Here is a 21672-nt window from a genome sequence, read left to right as displayed (position 1 = left end):
CAGCAGGGAGCCTGCTTCCTCCCCTCTCTCTGTCTGCCTCTGCCTACTTTTGATCTGTCAAATAAATAAATAAAATCTTTAAAAAAATAATAATAACATTTCTCATTTTAAAATAATGGAGATTGCGTGATACATGAGTTTCTTGGACATTTAAGATCTGGAGACATTTGCTAAGCTGGCCTTAAAACGCAAATAACCTAGGAAATCTCACAGTAACTGGTAACTAGTTTACAGTCAAAATTAAACAATGCTGTGGCATTACAACTAAAGAGCCCTGAAAAAAGCTGGGCTTTGGTCTGGGTCCTGTTCCCCAGTTTCTCTGAGATACTGGGAAAGTCACTTATATTCTGTTGTCCTCTGCATCACTTAGTATTCTTAAATTTGATGTAAGCAATGAAAGCTGATTACTACCAACTTAAGCAAAAGGGGCTTTCTTGGAAGGATATTACAAGACTCACAAATGCTTGAAATGTTGGGTACCGGGCTTAGAAAGTGACAAGTTGATCTGAACTAAAAGGAAATTGGGTTGCTATTAGGGATGAATGGATATGGGGCAAACAAACCCCACCCATCCACCACTGCTTTCCTTTTCTTGTCTAAAGATGATCTCTGTGAGCCCTTCTAGCTCCGACATCCTCTGCTTCTCTGTATTTGGAGGAGGAAGGGTGCATATGCAAACAGGGTGGTCAGATGCACTCTTGATAGATGTGCATCTGAAGGCTGTGTGCTGCTGAGGAAGGCTGAACCACAGCAGCACTCCAGAGGCTCACCAATTCTGGCACTAGGAAGTAGGAAGAAGGAGGGGTCTTAAGCAAGCAAAGTGTTTGGGTAGACAAATTATGAGGAACAAGCATAAATAATGCCACCAGTGAGTGTTAGAAGCTTCCAAAGGTTTCTAACAGTTGCATCTTTTACAAATGGCAGACTTGACTCCATGAAAGAGACTATCCTAGAAGGTTCCCTCATGCTGATGAGATACAGTATCTAGCACTGACCTGAGCTGCATATCTGAATGCAATCTCTATGTAAATGTTGAAGAGCTTCCCAAATCAAAAGTTGAAAACTTTTCAAACAGTTGAAAACTGGTAGCCTGCAGGTCAGATATAGCCTGCAGAGAATTAGTTACCAACAGATAAAAAATATAGATTCCCCCCCCCCCAAAGGGAAGTTTGGGCAACACTGGGTCTACATCTCTGTGGAGCAACAGTTTTCTATTGCCTATGGTGGGGATGTGGACTCTCCATATCGCCAAACCTCTTCAGGGTCCTCTTTACACATAATGCACCTGCTTCGACCCTGGGAGCATTCCAGTTCCTGACCCTTGATGTAACTATTTCTGTGACAACCCACACAAGGCCTGTATGTGAGCAGCCATCTTGAGGATCCACCAGCGTGGGTTTCCCTGATGGACCTGTTCGAGTTCCTAACCTCTGTTCTCAGGACCCATTTGGTAAGATCCTTTCGCTCCTGACTTACTACTGGTATTGCTGGAAACAAGTGTTTACCCCAACCAACCCACATGTCCCTTTTCTGTCACAGCTGATCTTCAGGCATCTTTTCTCAAAGATGAAATGACCTTAAATGACCTTAAATATCTGATGTTGTAAAAGGCAGCAAAGAATCCTTACTTCTAAAATGTAGGGAGAAAAGCAACTATGCATCTGAACAGAGAACCACTTCTGCATGACTTTTTGGAAGACAATCACTGAGGAAAGCCTCCCTGGAGGATTATTTATCTGTTTTCTGTGAGTAGCTGTGGATGTGCTGGGCACTAGTTGGTGATGACGATTCCTCTAAGTTGTCTCTCTTCATGTTTGGTCCCATCTGGATGTTACTGCTCACATAATTTCTATCCCTGGTTTATAGCACACAATGTATTATAAGACCATTCACTTCAATCTTTAATTTGTGGGGTCCATTCCTACCAAGCAGCCACATTTCCTTGCTTAAATCTCTTTGATGGCTTCCAGGCTGCTTTTAGGCTAAACTTTAAGATTCGTGGAGAAGTCTACAAATCCTTGCATTTTGATTCTTCTTATCTCCCTGGCTCCATCTCCCATTGCAACTTCCCTAACACACTTCACTTTGACCATTTGGGTCTTCTTTGAATTTGTGAAAGGAGCCAAGCTCTTTCCCACCTCAGGTCCTTGACTTTTGCCATATCCTGTTCTGAAGGGCTCCTCCTCCTTCTCACCCTTTTCCCTATCTCCTGCCTCATCTTTAAAATGTCACTTTGTCAGAGAAGCCTTCCCTATATTCCACTTCCCTCCCATTCTCCCACCATTATTTTTCATTTCTCATAGCCCCCTGCTCTCTGGTATTGCTTTTAACACAATTTATGTTTTCCCACTAAACTGTGAACTCTTGAGAGCAAGGACCTTATCTATTTTGTGTCCAATGACTACTCAGGGGCGGTAGGGTCCCTGCCATAATTGAGTAGGTGAGCAATACTTAACTGTCAGATGAGTGAAAAGCCCACTTTCCATCCCGCAACCCAGTCTAACAACTTACTCTTATCTTTTGTTGTGAATAAGACATCCTTTCTTAGGGAAAATATTTTTTATTTCCGCCACGTAAGCAAATTGATGATTTATCGGAAGATAAGCCGGGTGGAAAGCTGTTAAACTTCTAGGTTCCCCAGGTGGGGTCCCACGCCATCACTCGAGAACTTGTTGGAAATGCACATTACCAGGCCCTTCTCCGGACCGCCTAAACAGAAAACTCCGGGGATGTGGCCCAGCAATCCGTCTCAGCAAGCCTTCCAGGTAACTCTGATGCACATTTAAGTTTGAAAACCATTGTTCTAGGCTCTCCAGTTTTTAACCTTTTTTTCCTAAATTTTTTTTGGGTCCTTTACCTTTGGTATAATCCTGCTGGTAAAACAGTGAAATCCTAAACTACCGCAGGGGGAATCTTTGCAGTCATCCAAAAGTCTTGAATAACGGACCGTTCGTTCATAGAGTACATTATGTAGAACGCACTCCCAGGTTTGTCTTCCTCGTGGGTACAGGCCTGCCCCTGGGGTGGCCTACAATCTAGACAATGTTGTAACACTTGTCATGTGCAATGTAACATTGCACAGGTGTAAATGACTAAACCCCGCACGAAGGCAGAAGGGCTACGGAGCAAGCCTTTGTTTACCCATCCCTCCCGAGTGCTCACCCTCGGTTTGATATTGCTCATTTCCACCCAGAAAAGCGGACTCTCCAAGTTACAAGAAGGTTGTGTGTAGAACGTTTTCTATTAAGCCAGTTTTCCCCGGGGAAATGGAGAAGATATTCGCGGCTGCGGGATGCAGTTCCTCCATCCTAGCACAGAAGTAATTGAAACTAAAGAACCCTTCCAGCTTCAGGAGAATCAGAGGCTCCGGCCGACTTCCCCGCCCCTACCCTCTGGGAAAACCCGAAGTGGACTTCATTAACGTCGGGACGCGAGCGGCAGCTGGCGGCAGCACGTCATTGCGCATGCTCTCTCGCCCCTCCCGCTCGGAGCCGGAAGGGGGAGCGCTCGCGGCCTGGGCCTGGCCTGGCCGGGGCGGCGGCACCGGCGGCCATCTTGGCTTCCCGGGGCAAGGCGGCGTGGGGGGAAGAAGTTGTAGGGTGGGGGCAGGAGGGAGGAGGAGGGGAGAGAGGGGGAGGAGGCCGCGGCGGGGCAGGGCGGGGACTGTCTGCCCGCCTGGGTTGCGGAAGTGGTAGCTGCTGACCGAGCCTGCTGCTTTCTCGCTACTGCTTCGGCTTCCCGGCTCCCCCCCGACGGAGAGGGCGGCCCGGCTGTGGATGGTCAGATAGCTCCGATCTCCTGCCGCCAATCCCTGGCCCCAATCAGCACGGAGCAGACGGCGGCAGCGGCAGTAGCAGGCGAGGAGGAAGATGGCGGGACGGCTGCCGGCCTGTGTGGTGGACTGTGGCACGGGGTAAGGAGGCTGACGGGCGGGGGAGGGGGGTGGGGAAACTGAGGCGGAGGTGGGGAAAATGGCGGGGGAGGGTGGAGGTCGGTAGATGTGTGCTGCGGCAAGGTGCTGCCGCCGGCCGTGTCAGTCTTAGCCGCGCCGTGTTGCCAGGGGTGGGGCCCGGAGCCAGGGCCTCCCTTGTTGCCTGGCTTCACCCACTGGGACCGGGGTGGGGGCGCCGGGCCGAGAAACCCCCTGGGAGCGGCTTGCTCCGCGCGACCCCTCCCAGCCCTTCCCCCATCGCGGTGGGCAGCGCCGCCCAAGGAGACGTGGGGCTCGTCGCCCCTCCGGGGCCCGCGGTGCGGTCGGGGTGGTCGGAGACCCAGTGTACCCGGCTCTCCTTTGCCTGCACGTCCCTTCCTGCCCGTGGATTTCGGGGACCGAGTGGATCGAGCGCGGGGACAGCCTGGCAGAGGAGCGAGAAAAGAGAAGCACTCCGTGTAGGTTTTGCAAGATTGCTGTGACAACACTCTGCCCAGGGGTGTGGGTGGGGAAAGGGAAGAATCAGACTCTGAAAATGGGAACCTAGGTAGGGGCTTTTATTTGACCACCCACCTCCTCTCCTATTCCGACTCCGGTCTTTTCCATCTCCTACTGAGCTTATACCGGTGAACCAAGTCACATTTTAATTTGAGAGAGAAAGATGTCATGTGTTACTTCTCTTGCCTCAAAAAAGTCCCCCAGTGAGCAAGCGCGCAGCAACTTCCTTAGTTTTGTCAAAGCCGCTTCCTGCTTTCAGTCTTTTATACCCTTATAAGGTAGTTTTTCGCTTCCAACCTGAACACATCTTATTAGAACTTTCAAAATTAAGCGTATTCCAAACATTGAATTACTGGTGCCAGTTACCACTTTATGTGAATTTAAAAATATGTATGTATTGATGTTTCGTGGGGCGGGAGGAAGGGAAGCACCAAAGAAAATAATTTAAGTTGTGTGCGTTCGTTTTGTGAAGGTATCTCAAAATCGAGAAGGAAGGTGTAGAGCTATAAAGGGACGTGGTTCCTTTTCATGGAGTTACCAGATCTGTAGGATAGCCTTTTTAACTGTAGACTGGCGTTAAAGTGTATCAACAGGCATTTAGAGTTTTGGTACACTTTGTATTTTCATTAGAAATACTGTCTATATTTTAATGTGGAATGACTTCTTAATGTTGCAGTGTTGGGAGTGTGTGTCCTGTGCCGATATATGGTTATATTTCTAATTCCCAAAATAATCCAATGGGCGGAGGGTTATGAGAGGTAGAGTAAGTATTAGCCTAGTTTCCCTCCTTTCATTATTCAGCAAACTTTTGTTGTTTAAGGGATTGTATACACAAACTCCTCATTCCGTTTGTTCTCTGTAAAACAGCTCTAGCTCTAATCTTCATGCTCTGAACTTTGGTAGTGTGACTTTCTAAAATCCCAGCCGTGCATCTGGAAACACCGATTTATTAACATTTTCCTTTGGGAAACACCAGCCTACTTTAGCCTTGGAACTTCTAAATGTATTGTTTTGATGGACAGCTTATTAAAGTTATTATTTTTTTAATCCCATCTAATGTTCTTGAGCCAGTATATATATATATATATATATATATATATATTTTTTTTTTTTTTTTTTTCCTCCTCTCAGTCAGATTGGTGAGTAGTTTCATGCTTAGGGTCAGTTTTAAAATTAGATTTGGCCCGAGTGAGAAGGAATTTTCAGGTGTGTTTTGTTAAAGTGAAAAATACTGCTACATAATTAATAATTTATGCTTTAGAAATTATTGGGTTGTTAATAAAATTAGTGTAGATAATTGTAGTCCTAACAACTAACATGGTAACAAGTAAGATGTTACTTTTTCTCACTCTCTTTTTTCCCCTTTCGAAATCAGTTCTGGTTATTTTTGAGTTAGTATACTCGGTATTTCATTGAGGTTAACTGTCCTTAAGTGACCTCCTTCTGATAGGGCAACCCTGAATTTGAAACACATGCTGAGTGACCAGGAGATATGGGAGGGGTTTGATTCATACTTAGGGTTATTTTTGTTTTAGTATTTCAGTTATTACTACATTATTACATTTTACTTTATTGCATTAATTTTACCTCACAAGGTGAGGTAGTTAACTGGACACTCATGATTTAAATGGAACTAATTAGGGTTCCCCATTGCCTCTCACCTTTTTTTTTTTTAAACCATCTGTCAGAGCTCCATTTATTTTTGTCTTCAAAAGGTTTTTGGTCTTTTGTGTTGCCTATTAATGCAACTCCTGGAAAGTCACACCTGCAGCTTTATTAGCATGAAGAGGATGTCTCTTTGAGATTGGGACTGCGATAAGCATATTTAAGTAAGGCCTTCATAGGGAGTTTTATGTTCCAGAGCACTGTGGTCCCCAGATGCAAATTGTGTGCCTGTAATTTGTGTTTTAGAGAATGCATTCATCTATTTGGTCTATAATTACAATTACCCACTTAATATAAGTGAAAAGTTAAAAAAAATATAAGTTAAAAGTTATAACCTGAATCTGGTTGCTTGTTTCATTTCATCATATAAGTTAGGAAAAAGATGACTGAAAAAAGTGGCCGTCTATGAAACTTGGTGTTCTCCAATAAGAAAAGCTATTTAAGAGTTAGGAAACATGAAGTTTAAACCGCAGATCAAAGTTAGAGATCCTCCAGCAAAGATCCTTTATCTCAACATAAGATAAAGAATCACCTAAGCTGAGATCATAAAAGAAAATAACTCCTTTGGAAAATTATTTAGAAATAACTGTTTCTTTCATATTGATGTCATATCTGCACACTTTCTTGGCCTGTGTTGGAATAGTGCTGTAGGAAAAATATTTGTGTAGAGATTTTCATTGATAGAACTGGTTGCTTAAGGACTAAATTACAGAACTATCAGTTATGAGGGAAACTTTTTTTTCCAAAAGCATTTTTATGACATTGTAACAATTGCAAAGTTTAAGAGGATCTTAAGTTATTTTTTGTATGTTTTCACTCACTTCTTGAACATTCAAGCCAAATAAAGGAACTCCTTATATACTTTTTTTATGCTATAGCTCAATTATAGAGCTCTGCATTGTCAAATTTCCTTTTCCCCTTTATGTCTCTCTCTTTTTTTTAAGTTTTTATGTATTTATTTATTTATTGTACAGAGAGAGACGCAGTGAGAGAGGGAACACAAGCAGGGGGAGTGAGAGAGGGATATGCTGGCTTCTGGCCAAGCAGGGAGCCTCATGTGGGGCTCAAACCCAGGACCCTGGGATCATGACCTGAGCTGAAGGCAGACACTTAACCAACTGAGCCACCCAGGTGCCCCTATGTCTCTTTTTTTTATCTGATCAGTACTGCTGTGGTAAATTATTTCCATTATGATAGCAGAGGTTAATATGGCCCTGCTGGAGAGCTATATGTTGGTATCTAGATATATTCAGATTTAGAATGAATTCAGAAATTTCCGTAATTGACATAAGCTTCCTAGCATAATTTTAAAATGTAAGCATAAAATATTTTGTTTGGAGTCAGTGGATGAGGAGCTTATATAATTCATACTGTGGCCACATTCTAGCAATTAGTACAGATCTAGTATCTTCTTTGAGAACCGGTGGGGAAGAGCTGAGTGGGTGGGGGAAAAACAAGTGGGAAGTTCATGTTTCCAATGTGAATTCTGTACATAATATTTAATAACAACACTATTTCTCCAGCCATCTCCAAGGGCAGAAACATGTACAGTATCTGTTACAGTGTAACAGGCTCCTGTTGAGAAGTCACTTTTTTTTTTTTTGGAGCATTTTTAAAAAAATTTAAATTTAATTAGCCAAGATATAGTACATCATTAGTTTTTAATATTATTTTCAATTATTCATTAGTTTAATATGATACCCAGTGAGGGTTGCAGAAAGGGAGGTGGGTGGAGGGATGGGAATGAAAGAGAAGTCACTTTCTTACTTAGACTTACCTAAAATCTTTCTCCTTTCCTTCCCCACCAGTCTCTTTCCCTGCATGCACATTCTGTGTTAAAATACAGACTTTGGGTTGTGTATATATATTGTATCTAATGAACTTTCCAGTCTAATTGTAAGACATAGTTCAGAAATTTATTTATTTATTAAAAAAATTTTTTTTTAGGTTTTTTTATGAGAGAGAGAGCGTGCGAGAGAGCGAGCTCACAAGTGGGGGGGGTGGGAAAGCAGCCTCCCTGCTGAGCAGAGAGCCCCATGCGGGGCTCGATCCCAGAATCCCAAACTCATGACCTGAGCGGAAGGCAGAGGCTTAACCCACTGAGCCACCCAGGCGCCCCCAGAAATTTATTTTTAAGCACAGAATGGGAAGCTCCACTAGCGGAGGACATGCTGGCCAGGATTTATATTTATCTTATTATTTTTGTGACGGTCATTTTTACCTCATTGTACAAGTGAGCAAACAGGATTGGAGAAGTGTAAATTACTTTTTTAGTGGTATGTAGTTAGCAGGTGGTAAGAGTTGCTATTTGGACTTAAGCTTTTCTGTATTGAAGCCCTATGTTCTTTCTATTACACTGTGGGGATTCCTGAGCCCTTATCAGAATTATGTACGTTTCTTTGTTTTTATTAGTAAGGCTAATTTTCTTCTTGTTTAAAATATTATTATAAATCTTAGCCTTATGCATTTGATTTAATGAATTAGAGAATTCTTGTGGAAATCTTTCAGATTTATATATATATAAGTATATATGTATTTATATATATCATATATATATAATTATATGTATGTAAAAATATATATAGTATATGTTAATTCCTAGCTTATTTCCATGTCACTCTGCTTACATTGAAATTCTGGAAAAAATTTACTCTGCGTTTCATCAGGAAATACTAACAGCTGATATTTATTAAGAATTACATGTCAGACCCAGTGCTTTATATCATCTCATTTACTTTTCACATCAACCTAAGAATTATCGCTGTTTTAAAGACAGAAAAAATTAGGGTTTAAAGAGGTTAAACTATTTGCCCAAGGTATTGTAGCAAATAAATGTGGTATAGTCATTACTCTATATAATAGTCTCCTTACATAGAGGATGAGCCTTGAACAGTATTGAATCATTTAGATTTTTTTTTGAGGAAATTCATTTATGATGTTGTAAAGGCAGAAAGCAGTGTTAGTAACTTAAGGATTAGTTGCACAGGTAGAAGAAGTGGTATTGCCAAATCAAGGCTAACTATAGACTTGGCAGCAGGCCAGACACTCTTGGAATTGTAATGAAAATGTATAATACAGTCTGATTTCAAGAATCTGAATGAGATAAGAGCTAAAAATTATTTTTAAAAATTAGGATGATAAAAGGTCACACTTTATCAAATGTTAAGATACTTACTTTTGTGATAGTAATAGCTGCTCTATAGGTTGTATGAGAGATTATTGTGGTCAGGAAGAGTCCAGGAAGTTGCAGTGAAGGTAGGATATATGCTCTCTTTTTAAGGATTTGGACAGATACAGGAGAAGGAAGTGCATATGCAGCAGAGTAGCTGCTTTTTGTATTTAGCCCTGTTAGCATACATCGTACCACCCCCTTCCGTTGGAATTGAGGACCACGTAATAATGCAAATCTAGATTACGTAATGTGAAGGGTAACTAACATTTATTGAGCACTTACTGTGCCAGGTATTCATTGTGTCAGCAGAACTTTGATTCAATATATTTTTACTTGATGGGAAATAAAAATCCTTTACAAGAGGAGTTAAATGTTGTAAATAGATTGTAAATAAATGATTTTAGACTATTTGCAGAATGGAATGCAGTTGAATCGGATGTAGAGGAGGTATTTGGGATGAAGTTATGGGACTTGACACATAATATGAACTCACATCTTTATTGAATGAACAAGCAAATGAATGAAGGAACAAGAATTAGGGTATGATTTAGAAAAACTGCCTGGGAAACACCCCATACCCAGTGACTCAGAATCTCAAGGGTTGGACCTAGGAATATAAATTTAGATGATCTTCCTAGATAATTTTTAAGCAGTCCTCTCAGAACCAGCTTTGCAGAAATTCTGAAATAGGATATTGGCAGTAGGAATAGAGCAGAAGAGATAAATTTGGGAAACATTGCTTTTTTTGTTTGTTTGTACTTCTGCAGTTATATTGTTTTGTATTATGGTTAGCAAGGGCTTTGTAGTCATAGCTGTTTTTGAGTTCAAGCTTTTCTAGCTATATGACTTTGTACACTTCAAACTCTGCATGTTGCATGTTTCCCATGTGTAATTTGGAGATCATAGTATCTACCTTATGAGTGGGGTTTTTTCATTTGTTTCTTTTTTTTCTTTTAAGATTTTACTTATTTATTTGACAGAGACAGACAACATGGAGAGAAAGCACAAGCAGGGGGAGAGGCTGAGGGAGGAAAGAAGTAGGCTTCTTGCTGAGCTGGGAGCCCGCTGGGGGCTCCATCCCAGGACCCTGGGATCATGACCTGAGGAGAAGCCGGATGCTTAAGGACTGAGCCACCCAGGCACCTCTGTTTCTTGTTTTTTGAGATAATGCGTGAAAATGGTTAGTCACAGTGCTTGACACACAGTAAAAACTTGGTACGTCATAATTATTATAGTTATCAATTAGCTCTCTTTTTTATTGAGTTGTTACTTTTTAAGGAAAGCAACACAGTGTCTTGTGGATATTTATTTTTCTTCTGCAGTGCTTGGCTTAACAGTTCTTTGCACAGTCAAAATGTTTTTGCTGATTTGAGAGATGAAAGTATAGCTAGGGCTTGGCAGTTGATTTTGGTGGATTGTAGTCATCAATGAAGATGTCAGGATTTTGAGTTTGAGTGGGTCAGTTAAGGGAGTTGGTTTTAAGAAGCTGAGTGAAATTGTTATTTGTTACTGAATTTGGATGATGATCATAATTGGAAATACTCTAAAGGAAGTTAAAAATATAGGAACTTCAGGAATGAAGATAGAGATGTGGCAGTCATCATTGAGATTTATAGACTGAAGCTAATAAAATAATAGATAACAAGAAGATTGAATATTAATGTTCCTTCTTTTGAAAATCTTCGATATGTAATCTGGCTTCTTGAGCATCACAATGAGAAGAATGAGTGAGCACACATGGCTTGAAATGATGAGTGATCAGCTGTGCTGACAGCTGGTCTTTTGCTTCATTCTTGTGCTTTACATCTTTAAAGCAGAATCTTTTTAGGAGATTTTAGCTCAGTATAGGGCTAAATTTCCCTCCACAGTGTTCCTCCTTATCCAGTGTGCTTTTCCACCTCCAGCAGGTGAAAACAGCTGAATGATTGGAGTAGGGGCAGGAGTTTGGAATGGTTAAAATGTAGCTTCAAGCAGCATGTTTTCTGAAACAAAATTCCTGTATAATAAAGGCATTTGAATGCTTGTCTGTAATTCTCTTGGAACTTGCAGGCTCTTTTATGACATTACTGATCTGTAATAGCCACTGGCATAGAGGCAAGAGCAAAGCAGTTAAGTAATAATAACACTACATTAACATGCTTTATAGTTTACCAAGCACTTATAAATTCATGTATTATTAAGTAACAGCACAAGATAAGGTGGTATTATTGGATTAATGTTTAAATTTGGTTCTCCAGAATACGATAGTGACTAATATTACTTTGAGTGCTGGTGGTTTTATTATCTTTATATGGACCTTTATATTATACAATAAATAATGAAAGATACATCCATAATGGATTAATACCAGAACAAAAAAGACAAATAGTATTTTAATTTTTCCAAAGGACCATTCGTGTAATTTTATTTTCTTTCAAGATTTTTTTCAAAACTTTTCAAAACTGTTGCCTTAAACTCATGTCATTCTTACATACTCCTTATAACCAGTAAAGGGACAGCCTTGAATTTGTGTGGTCTGATATATTTTCCTTTCTAACTCCTCTCTACCTCTAACACATCCTCACAAAAATATTTTATCTGGTCTGATGCTGAACATTAACATCTTTAAATATTCTCTCCTTAAGTCATCTTGCCCATTGTGAAAATGCAATTCCCTTGATAAGGGTGTCTTTAAGACTTTTTCAGTTACAGTACTTAGTGTGAATGAGGGATTACTATAAGGAAATTGAAAGTCTTAAGATGGGGAATTAGGGTGCAAAATGCCTTACAGTTTAGGGTTGGTTTTGGAACTATGTAAAATTACTATGTTTTTAGTATTGGTCTGTGATAAAACTCTATTTTTTGCTTACTTAAAGTCTTAGAGCTTAGTGTAAGTTTGATGCGTTTTTCTTGAAGCATTTTTTTTTAAAGATTTTATTTATTTATTTGACAGAGAGAGAGAGATCATAAGTAGGCAGAGAGGCAGGCAGAGAGAGTGAGAGAGGGAAGCAGGCTCCCCGCCAAGCAGAGAGCCCGATGCGAGACTCGATCCCAGGACCCTGAGATCATGACCCGAGCCGAAGGCAGCGGCTTAAACCACTGAGCCACCCAGGCGCCCCATTCTTGAAGCATTTTTAACTTCAGTTATTTCGGGGCTACAAAAGTAGCATTTAATGTGTATTTGTGAAACTTACTTTAGTGAATTAAGGGAAGTGCCTAAATGACTTACATAGAATTATGGAGATGGAAAAGACTTTGAGAAATAATTTAACTTGCTCTTTATTTATAAATGAGACAAAGGTCCAGAGTTGAGAAATGTTTTTCAGGATTACTCCTAGTTATCATTTGATAGCGTTGTTGAATTCTCTTCAGTTTTCTTAGGAGTTCATATTTTTGAGTTACAGTAGTTGAAGTTTCTTCTTGCTAGTTGAAATAACAATATATGTTTTTTTAATGGTTAAAGTAGTTTGGTTGAGGCCTGGTTCAGTACATTCTTCAGAAATCTTTAAGTGTTTTTATTGTAATACAAATGTATAGTAGATGGCACAGATGCAAAACTAATTTTGTTTCCCATCATAACATTTTAACACAAATTCAGAAATTATTCAGAAAATGAATGCCTTTTTTTAAGGAAATATGCTTTTTTATTGTTTCAGGCATTTAAATTTTAGAAGTACTTAATTTAGTTTTTGGTTATCAGTTATTTTAAAGACATTACGTGGGATGTGTACAGATCAGCCTTTCAAAGTCTTTTAGGAATTACGTTTTTGAGATAATTCTGCATAACCTTTTCAGAAACTCTATGATGTGTAGGTGATATAATAACTATTTTTTTTTAAGATTTTATTTATTTATTTGACAGAGAGAGAGATCACAAGTAGGCAGAGAGGCAGGCAGAGAGAGAGGGAGAAGCAGGCTCCCTGCTGAGCAGAGAGCCCGATGTGGGGCTCGATCCCAGGACCCTGAGACCATGACCCGAGCCGAAGGCAGAGGCTTTAAGCCACTGAGCCACCCAGGCGCCCCTATAATAACTATTTTAAAGATGAGGAAACTGAGGTATAGAGAATTTAAGTAACTTGCTCAATTAAATAGTAGCTACAGTTAAGTATTAGATCTAGCATTGAGGCTTCAGGTAGTCTGGTTCCAGAACCCACATTAATACTGCGTTCAGTTGGGACATAGTCAGTATCAGTGGTTAAATTGTTAACCAAGTCTTTGAAGAGTATTAAAATTTAAACATACTTTTTTTAAACAAAATATATTTTTAGAACTGTTAATTTTTAGTACAAATTTGAGATATATAGGAAAGTCTTAATGACTAATTCATTGATTTGATTAATCCAAAACACAAGCAAGTTAATTGACATAGAATTGTTTATTAACTGTTTGAATATTGTAAGGACAGTCATTGTATGAAACATGATAAAGCTGACGGTTGCTGGTTAATTCAAGATAGCTCACTTAAGAAAATGATGTTTAATTACATATAACTTCAGAATAAATGTATACATATTTCTGAAGCTGCAGTTTGAATAATTGATCCATTACAAAGTTATTTCTCTCATTAATGCCTGTGTTAAAAAAACCCAAAAAATGAAATAGTTAAATTTAAGAATAAGGACTTAAGACTGTAGGATTACAAAAAAGAAACTTCTCTTATTAGACTCAGGATACTTAATATTAGGTATTTGATCTGAAAGTAGTGAATGTATAGATTAAGAGAAACACATGGGTTACCAGAAAGTAGCTCCCCCCCACCCCCAGATAGAATTAAAGAGATTGTTACCTCTGGAGTTTAGGATGAATTTTGATACATTTCATTTAAAAAGTACACAGTTGTAGTAGAAGTTTATGTTTCCTTTTTGAAAGTATTTATTTTAAAATTTTGCTTTGTATTAATCAAAAGGGTAGAGGTAACAAAGCAAAGGAAAGAGACCTATTTGGGCTTGGCTTTTTTTCTTTTCTTGATTAATTTGTTATTCAGATAATAGATTAGTTGAGAATTTTATTGCTTCCAAAATACATTTTGAAGGGACCTGCTTTACTTGTTTCAAGTTGCCTTGTCAGGATTTGAAAGTAAAAGAAAACTTTTTAATTTATTTTTTATTTTTTATTTTATTTTTTAACTTTTTTTTAAACTTTTTTATTTTTAACTTTTTTTTAAACTATTTTTAGTAGTGAAGCAGGATTTAAATTGATAGGAAGATTCTGCGAAGTAGAAACGAAGGAAATGTAATGTGATTATATGAGTGAGAAATCATGGTTGCAAACAACAAAATAACTAGCTAATATAAGCCAAAAAAGTAATTATTGAAAGGATATGGTTTAGATCACAAAATTGATGGGAAGGCTGGAGAACCAGGCTCAGAAAAGCAGAGAAAACAGAGACCAGGAAGCGAGAGTCCGCTATTGAAGTCATGTTGCAGGAAGTTGGCAGGATGCTGCAACTAGATACTAGCAATATAAATTCTAAAACATTGCTTCATCTTGTACTTATTCAGTCAAGATTCAAAGTTCTGACCTGAGCTAGATGGGTTTGATATCGATCATGTTATGTGAAGTAGGTGGCAGAAATGAATGTATCAGTATCAGGTCCCTCCTTCTATAAAGGGATGTGAGGTTTCGTGTCCTGCAAAGACTTAATCTTTGGTGGATTGATCAAAATAGTAGTGGGACTTTGATGCTGGCAGAAAAAGTGAGTGTCCACTGCCATTAGAAAGATGAGGATGGGCAAGTTTTTTGTCCATTTGTCTTTATGTTGCCTTAAGTTCCTTCATTTTGATAACTGCTTGATCCTTTTTAATAACTAGCAGTTTGAATTAACACTTTTTTTCCAAAAGTGCAAAAACCCTGTGTTTCACACAGCGTTCGTTCTAAATGTGTGAATCAAGGACAGTTTTTTAAAGGAATAATTAATGATGTTGTGAATAATATGGGATTTTTCATTAGAACAGTGGTATAACAGTAATTTTGTAATTTTGGTATTATGGAATATTTTGGAAAGTAGGACCAACTTGATAAATTCAGTGATATGATAGACCATTTCTTTAAACTTTTTTTAAAAATAGTAAACCTGAATTATAACTACGAGAATTTGAGCTGTGCCATTCAGAGATAATGGGCCGTATTATATATTTATTCATATACGACAAAATCCTAGAAAGTAGGCAATAGCTTTTGCATCTTTTTTGTTGATAGTTGGAAAAACTGCTTTTCAGTAACTCTAGTGAGCATCTGAGCAAATGCATACTTTTGCAGTACTTCTGTTGTAGGGAATATAATGATGATTAGGAAATGGTGCCTGCCCCATAGGAAGCTCACATCACATTATAATACCAGTGCGGGAAATGCTCTGGCAGGTGTAAATGAAACTTCTTGGAATCATAGGTGAAGGAAAATGTACTTTTTCCAGGGAGGATGAAAAAAGACTTCCTGGTAGAGATAATAACTGAAGTAGGCCTTTAAGTTTGAATAAAGTATTGATAGGCAGAAACAAGACTAGCGTACGAGGTGAGAGAACAGTGGTAGGAAACAAAGCGAGGTGGAAGAGTATAGGTTGAAATTTGGGTATGTTAGGTTTGGTATGGTACAAGGAAATAGTGATATACAATATGGTACAGAAAAGTAGTGAAATACTTGAGATAGTACAGGAAAGTAGTGAAAGAGTCTGATGTATGATAGTAAGTGCTTCTTGAGTTGAATTCAAAAGATATGTTGGGACTGGATTATGGAGATCTGCAGTCAAATACTGTACCACTGAGCTATACCCCCAGGATTATGGAGATCTGAAAGGCCTTGAATTCTGCACTGCTTTGGTATTTACGCCATAGGTAGTATGAAGCCATAATCTATCATAAACCAAGTTTATGAGAATAGGAAATATACTTGGTGACTTCATTATGGTGATTTATGGTGATGAAAATAAAAATAATAACCAGCAGTTATACAGTGCATACTCTGTGCCAGGCACTGTTATCTGTTAATTCATTTGATACCTAATCCTGTAACATAGATAGTGTTACTCCCTTAAAGATGAAACTGATGCAGAAAGTATAAGTGGGGAAGATCCCCTTAGCTAACATGACAAACTATACTGTTAGTCCTTTCTCTGGTTTTATTTTGGAAGTAACCCCCTCATATTTAAAGGAGAGAGTATAAAAGTCATTGATTTTGATAGATATCTTGAGTTCATATCTAGCTTTAATATTTCTTTGCAGTGGTTTCTTCTTCTGTGAGGTGCAGTTTCCCCAATATGGAAATAGATCCATTTTGCATGGTTTTGGTAACAGGGATAATATAAAGCATATAGCAAAATAATTGATATACAGTAACAACGGCAATTATTGTTAAAATTGCTATAAAAAGGTATTGCAGATCAGTGAGATCGTATGATAATTATCTTTCTCTGATTGATTTATTTCACTTAGCATAATACCCTCTAGTTCCATCCACGTTGTTGCAAATAGCAAGATTTCATTTTTTTTTTTTTTGATGGCTGGGCAATATTCCATTGTATGTATATACACCACACTGATATGTGGAATTTAAGAAACAAGGCAGAGGATCATAGGGGAAGAGAGGAAAACATGAAACGAGGAAACTAGAGAGGGAGACAAACTGTAAGAGACTCTTAATCTTAGGAAACAAACTGTGGGTTGCTGGAGGGGAGGAGGTTGGGGAGATGGAGTGGCTGGGTGATGGACATTGGGAGGGTATGTGTTGTGGTGAGTGCTGGGTGTTGTGTAAGACTGATGAATCACAGACCTTACCCCTGAAACAAATAACAACATTATATGTTAATTAAAAAAAAAAATCCCCAAGTAAAGCCATTAAAAGGTTAAAACAACAACAACAACAACAACAAAAACAACCAAAAAACCAAAAAAAAACACAACCCAAACTAGAAAAACTAGAAACAACCCACATGTCCTTTAATTTGGGATGGTTAAACAAACTGGTACGTACCGTGGAATAATACTCGGCAATAAAAAGGAATGAACTATTGATATATGTTAAAAAAAAAAAAGGTATTGCAGGTAATCAACTTCTTATTTCATCACTGGAATTCTCAGTTCTATGCTGAATATTTTGGTACATACACAAAGTTATGACATGATTTTATTCTTTAAGCTTACGTTTAGTTCCAGAGATGAAACTAATGTATGTGAAATAACTGAAGATGGTATATAATTATTTAATTGGAGATTAATAAAGGCTGTAGTATTTGGGAGGATGGTTTATGAAGGAGCTGGACTTGCTCAAATTCTTGGAAAAGCATAAATAGGTTATGATAGATGGAAGGGAGGGAAAGCTTTGTTAATGGAAGCTAAATTGGAAGCTTATGATGGTAGGATATCTTTTTTGTTCACTCTCTCCAAGTTATGGCCTTGTGCATAGTATTTAATAATGCTCAGTAAATATTTTATTGATGAGGTTAAGTCAGGCAGGAATTTCAAAATATTTGAAGGAGGGATCAGTTAGGAGATTGGCCTGCTTGGAATTGACCCTGTTTGGAGCTGTGGGACAGTAGGTAGTTAATTTTACTTACCTTGCCTTGTTTGGGAAGGATTTTAAATGGGAAACAATGGTTTAGAATTGATTTGATTGGCAGTAGATTGTGTTGATCATTAAGCAGAAGATTGATAAAAGTTAAACTTAGGCAGTATCAGTCTGAATCTTGTACTTTATTCTATTTTAAGCAGCTCTATTGAGATACGATTAACATACCTAAAATTTACCCTTTTAAAGTGTATAGTTGAGTTATTCACAAGTTTGTGCAACCATCTCCACAGTCAACTTTAGAATATTTCATCGCCCCCAAAAGAACATCATACACATTTAACAGTCAAACTCTATTCTCCCTGCCTTCAACCCTCGGGAGTTACTAATTTATTTCCTGTCTTTATGGATTTGCCTATTGTGGTCATTTCATATAAGTGGAATAATACCTCTTTAAGTGGTGGATAGTTGGACTGGTGTACTAGCAAAGAGGTTGGGAAAACATTGCTAAGTCTTTGAAAGAAAAATTATAGGGATAGGTAGAGAAATAAAAGAAGGCTCGTGGGTAAAGGAAAATGATCTGGGGGTGGGTCGAGTTTACTGAATATTTAGTGCCATCTACTGTTATCTTTTTTAATCCTCATGACAGTGAATTCAGTTTTATTCCTTATGAATTAGGAATAGTCTATGATCATGGGGTAGTTAGTAAATGGTGGAACAGACATTTCACTCATGACTTTTTGATTCTAAGGTCCATATTCTTTCTTCCTCACTAGTGAAAAGGAGTTAGATTTTATGTTTTAGACCTAAAAGGACTGGGAGAATATAATTTCTTTTTACACAGAGGTGTCCACTCCTTTCTTACACTTAAGAGTTCTATCAGTTTTTTTGTGTGTGTCACGTTAAATATTTACTTTAATATTGTGAGAAAAACATTGGAGGGCATTGGAAATTCTTTTCAAATAATTGCTAATTATATTTATAGCCAATATTCCCTGTGAATTGGCCACTCTTTTCTTTTTCTAAAAGTTCCTAACACTAGTAGTACAAAGAAAACTATAGCTAAGCGGAGAATTGAGGTATTACAGAAGTTTAGCAGTGGGATTCATTTGTAGACCTCCATTTTCATTTAAAATTTGATATTTATATATAATACATACTTTGTGTTTTTATGATAAGGTAAAGGTGGAAGCTGGTCATGTTGAGATAGAATTCTTTCAGCTTTAAATTAGTGGTTGTTCATACCCAGAAGTTTCGGAAAACTGGGTTGCACTAGATCATTAAGGTTCTTTCTATCCTAAAGTTTGAGTCTCACATTCATTTTGTTATATGGTTTAAGACTGTGGAAACATGGAAGGTTAAAATTCTAGTGCTGTTTCTCCCTTACATAGACTGTAGGTTATTAACTGAATTTACTTTGATAACCTTAATACATGTTTGTTCTTTTCTGTAATGATTTTTATTCTAGTTCATTTCGAACTATTTTTTTTTTAAGATTTTGTTCCCATTTAGTGGTTCAATATTAGTAACATACTAGAATCTTCAAATAGCTTTTTGCTTTGAGATAGTTTTCAAAGCAAAAACAAATGTGAACCATTGTATTAAGTAAAAGTACTCTTTGTCAACTACATGCTTTTAATAAGGAAGATTTGAATTTGTAGAATCAAAACTAATATCCAACATAAGGGATGCTAATGTTTTTAACAAGCATAACTGGTTTTACTACTTGAAAATATTCTTTCCTTAAATGAATTATTTTCTTTTAGAGAAGTACGATGAATAATAGGACAGATACTCCTATTTATCGGAATTATTGCCTGCTAGCATTTTATCATATTTGTTTCATTTTTTTTAAGAGCGAGAGTGAGTTATTGATAACTATTCTCATTCCCAGATCTACTTTTCCCTACCTCAGAGGCAGTTAGGACCATGATAGACCAACCATTTCTTACATAAAACTTGTTTGTGTTTTGCCATTCATTACTCCCAGTGCAGGTCATCCCTCTTATAATTTCATTATATTTCCACTACCATTCTTCTAGTCACCAAGTCTTTGATAACTTCAGAAGTGTTTTTTGAATTCTCTGTTCCCTTCTCTAAGCCATTTCCAATTCCTTTTCCCTCCTTGCTGGCCCAGATCAACATCGGAGATTTTTTTCATTGCTGTATATAGTTCAGGGAGTTTTTGTAAATTTAGCTTGCTGCCTTGGGTCACAAAGGGAAATTTTGGTTTAGTTTTCCAAAATACTGTATTGTGCTTATGCATTTCATAAACCTTAGGTAGGATAGCTTTGCCTTTTTCATTTTATGGTCTCTTTTTAAAAACCATTTGGGAAATTACACTTTCTTTTTAAATACAGGAGAGTGTAAAGAAAGTGTACTCAGACTTTGCCCAGTAACATGTTTTAAATCAAAGTAATACATATGCAAGTTCATGTATGAATGATCTTTGGGATATGTAAGAGATTTACTCTTGGGATGGCGCCTGGGTGGCTAGGGGATATAGGCATGGTTGGAAAACTTAACATTTTTTTCAGTATTATTAAAATTTTAATGATGGGCAAATGTAGTCAGTTCAGAGTGCTTTTACTTAAAAAAAAAGTAACGTGTATTGTTAGATCATTTAAGACAGAAGAGTGTAAATTTAGAAAACAATATTCTCCCTTCTCTCCATCGTGCTGCCTGGAGACAATGACAATTTACTGTTTCTTTTATAGAGTTCCTGAAGAAAAAATGTATGCATATTCTAGCATTCTGTAATAGAATTGTTGATGTGTAATTTTATTTCTACTCTGTATGTAAATGTAAATCTCTGTTTACAGTTGACATCAAAAAAAGATACCACTTTTGAAAGTATCTTTGAGATTTCAGGGTATTCAAAAAATGTAATTTTCCTGTTTAGAATTGACATTAAAAAAGGACTAGGTTTGAAAGTATTCTTAAGGTAGTGCAGAGTAACAAGTGCAAGGTAATAAACAATAATAAAAGTACACACACGAACACACAAAAGTACACACCATTTATTTAAAAATGGTAAGTTGGAAGGCATTAGGACTCTACTAATTTTGCTTAGAATCATGCTATGAAAATTCAATGTGTCCAAAAGGAATGATGAATATGAGAGATTTGAAAAGGGCCTGTGAGGATACGAAGGATTGGGGTGAAATAAAACAAAAACAAAAAGAAGAATGAGCATTTATGTCATGTAAGTGCTAGGATTTATGTGTGCTATTCCTAACCAGTTATCAAGACTTTTTAATAAGAGTATAACTGTGTGTTTCAGATATAACAGGGGTTGAGGGTTATGAAAGTGAAGTGGGTATTTAGAAGAGCCTGGGGAGGTAAGTAGGCATCAGACCATAGCATGTTGAGGAGTGGTCTTCAAACTAGTGAAATTAATTGAGATGTTCTAAAAAAGCAGAGGCTTGATTTTTCAACTATTAAATCAAGTTTGGATTCTTGGGCTAAATAAGTCTTCCATAGTTATAGTATATGTATATCTTTTTTGCATATTGTTGTATTTGTTTTGTTAAGAAGTTTTGCGGCTGTATTCATGATGGATATTGTCCTGTCATTTTCTCTATTTGAAACGTCTGTCTCTGATTTTGGTATTAGAATTAGGCTGTCCTCATGAAAGGGTTTGGGATGAGCTTTTTCCTTTTTCCTGAAAGAACTTATGTAAAATGATTGTTATTTCTTCCTTAAATGAGTGATATAGTTTACCAGTGAAACCTGGGCCTGCAGTTTGCTTTTTGGAAAGGTTACTGATAATTTCTTTAATAACTGTGGGCTAATTCAAATAGGTTTTTTGTTTCATCTTGTGTTGATTTCGGTAAATCGTATCTTTGAAGTAATTTTGTCCATTACATCTTGAGTTTAATATGATGGCATGGTTCTATATATATATATATATATATGTGTGTGTGTG

The 21672-nt window shown here is 37.7% G+C and overlaps 1 protein-coding gene across 1 annotated transcript in view; it reads left to right on the top strand.

The window, feature by feature from the left end:
• The first annotated feature begins 3522 nt into the window (after window positions 1–3522).
• Window positions 3523–21672, top strand: part of ACTR3 (actin related protein 3) — a 61425-nt gene continuing 43275 nt past the window's right edge. The window contains exon 1 of the mRNA XM_080798052.1: window positions 3523–3913. Coding sequence (XP_080654178.1) covers window positions 3870–3913 — 44 coding nt within the window. The 5' untranslated portion in view covers window positions 3523–3869. The remainder of the gene's footprint in view (window positions 3914–21672) is intronic.

This window comes from Martes martes (genome assembly GCF_963455335.1).
Source record: "Martes martes genome assembly, chromosome: 3".
NCBI classification, from domain to species: domain Eukaryota; kingdom Metazoa; phylum Chordata; class Mammalia; order Carnivora; family Mustelidae; genus Martes; species Martes martes.
Note: the sequence above shows the minus strand (reverse complement) of the source record. Positions and strands in the feature narration are given on the sequence as shown.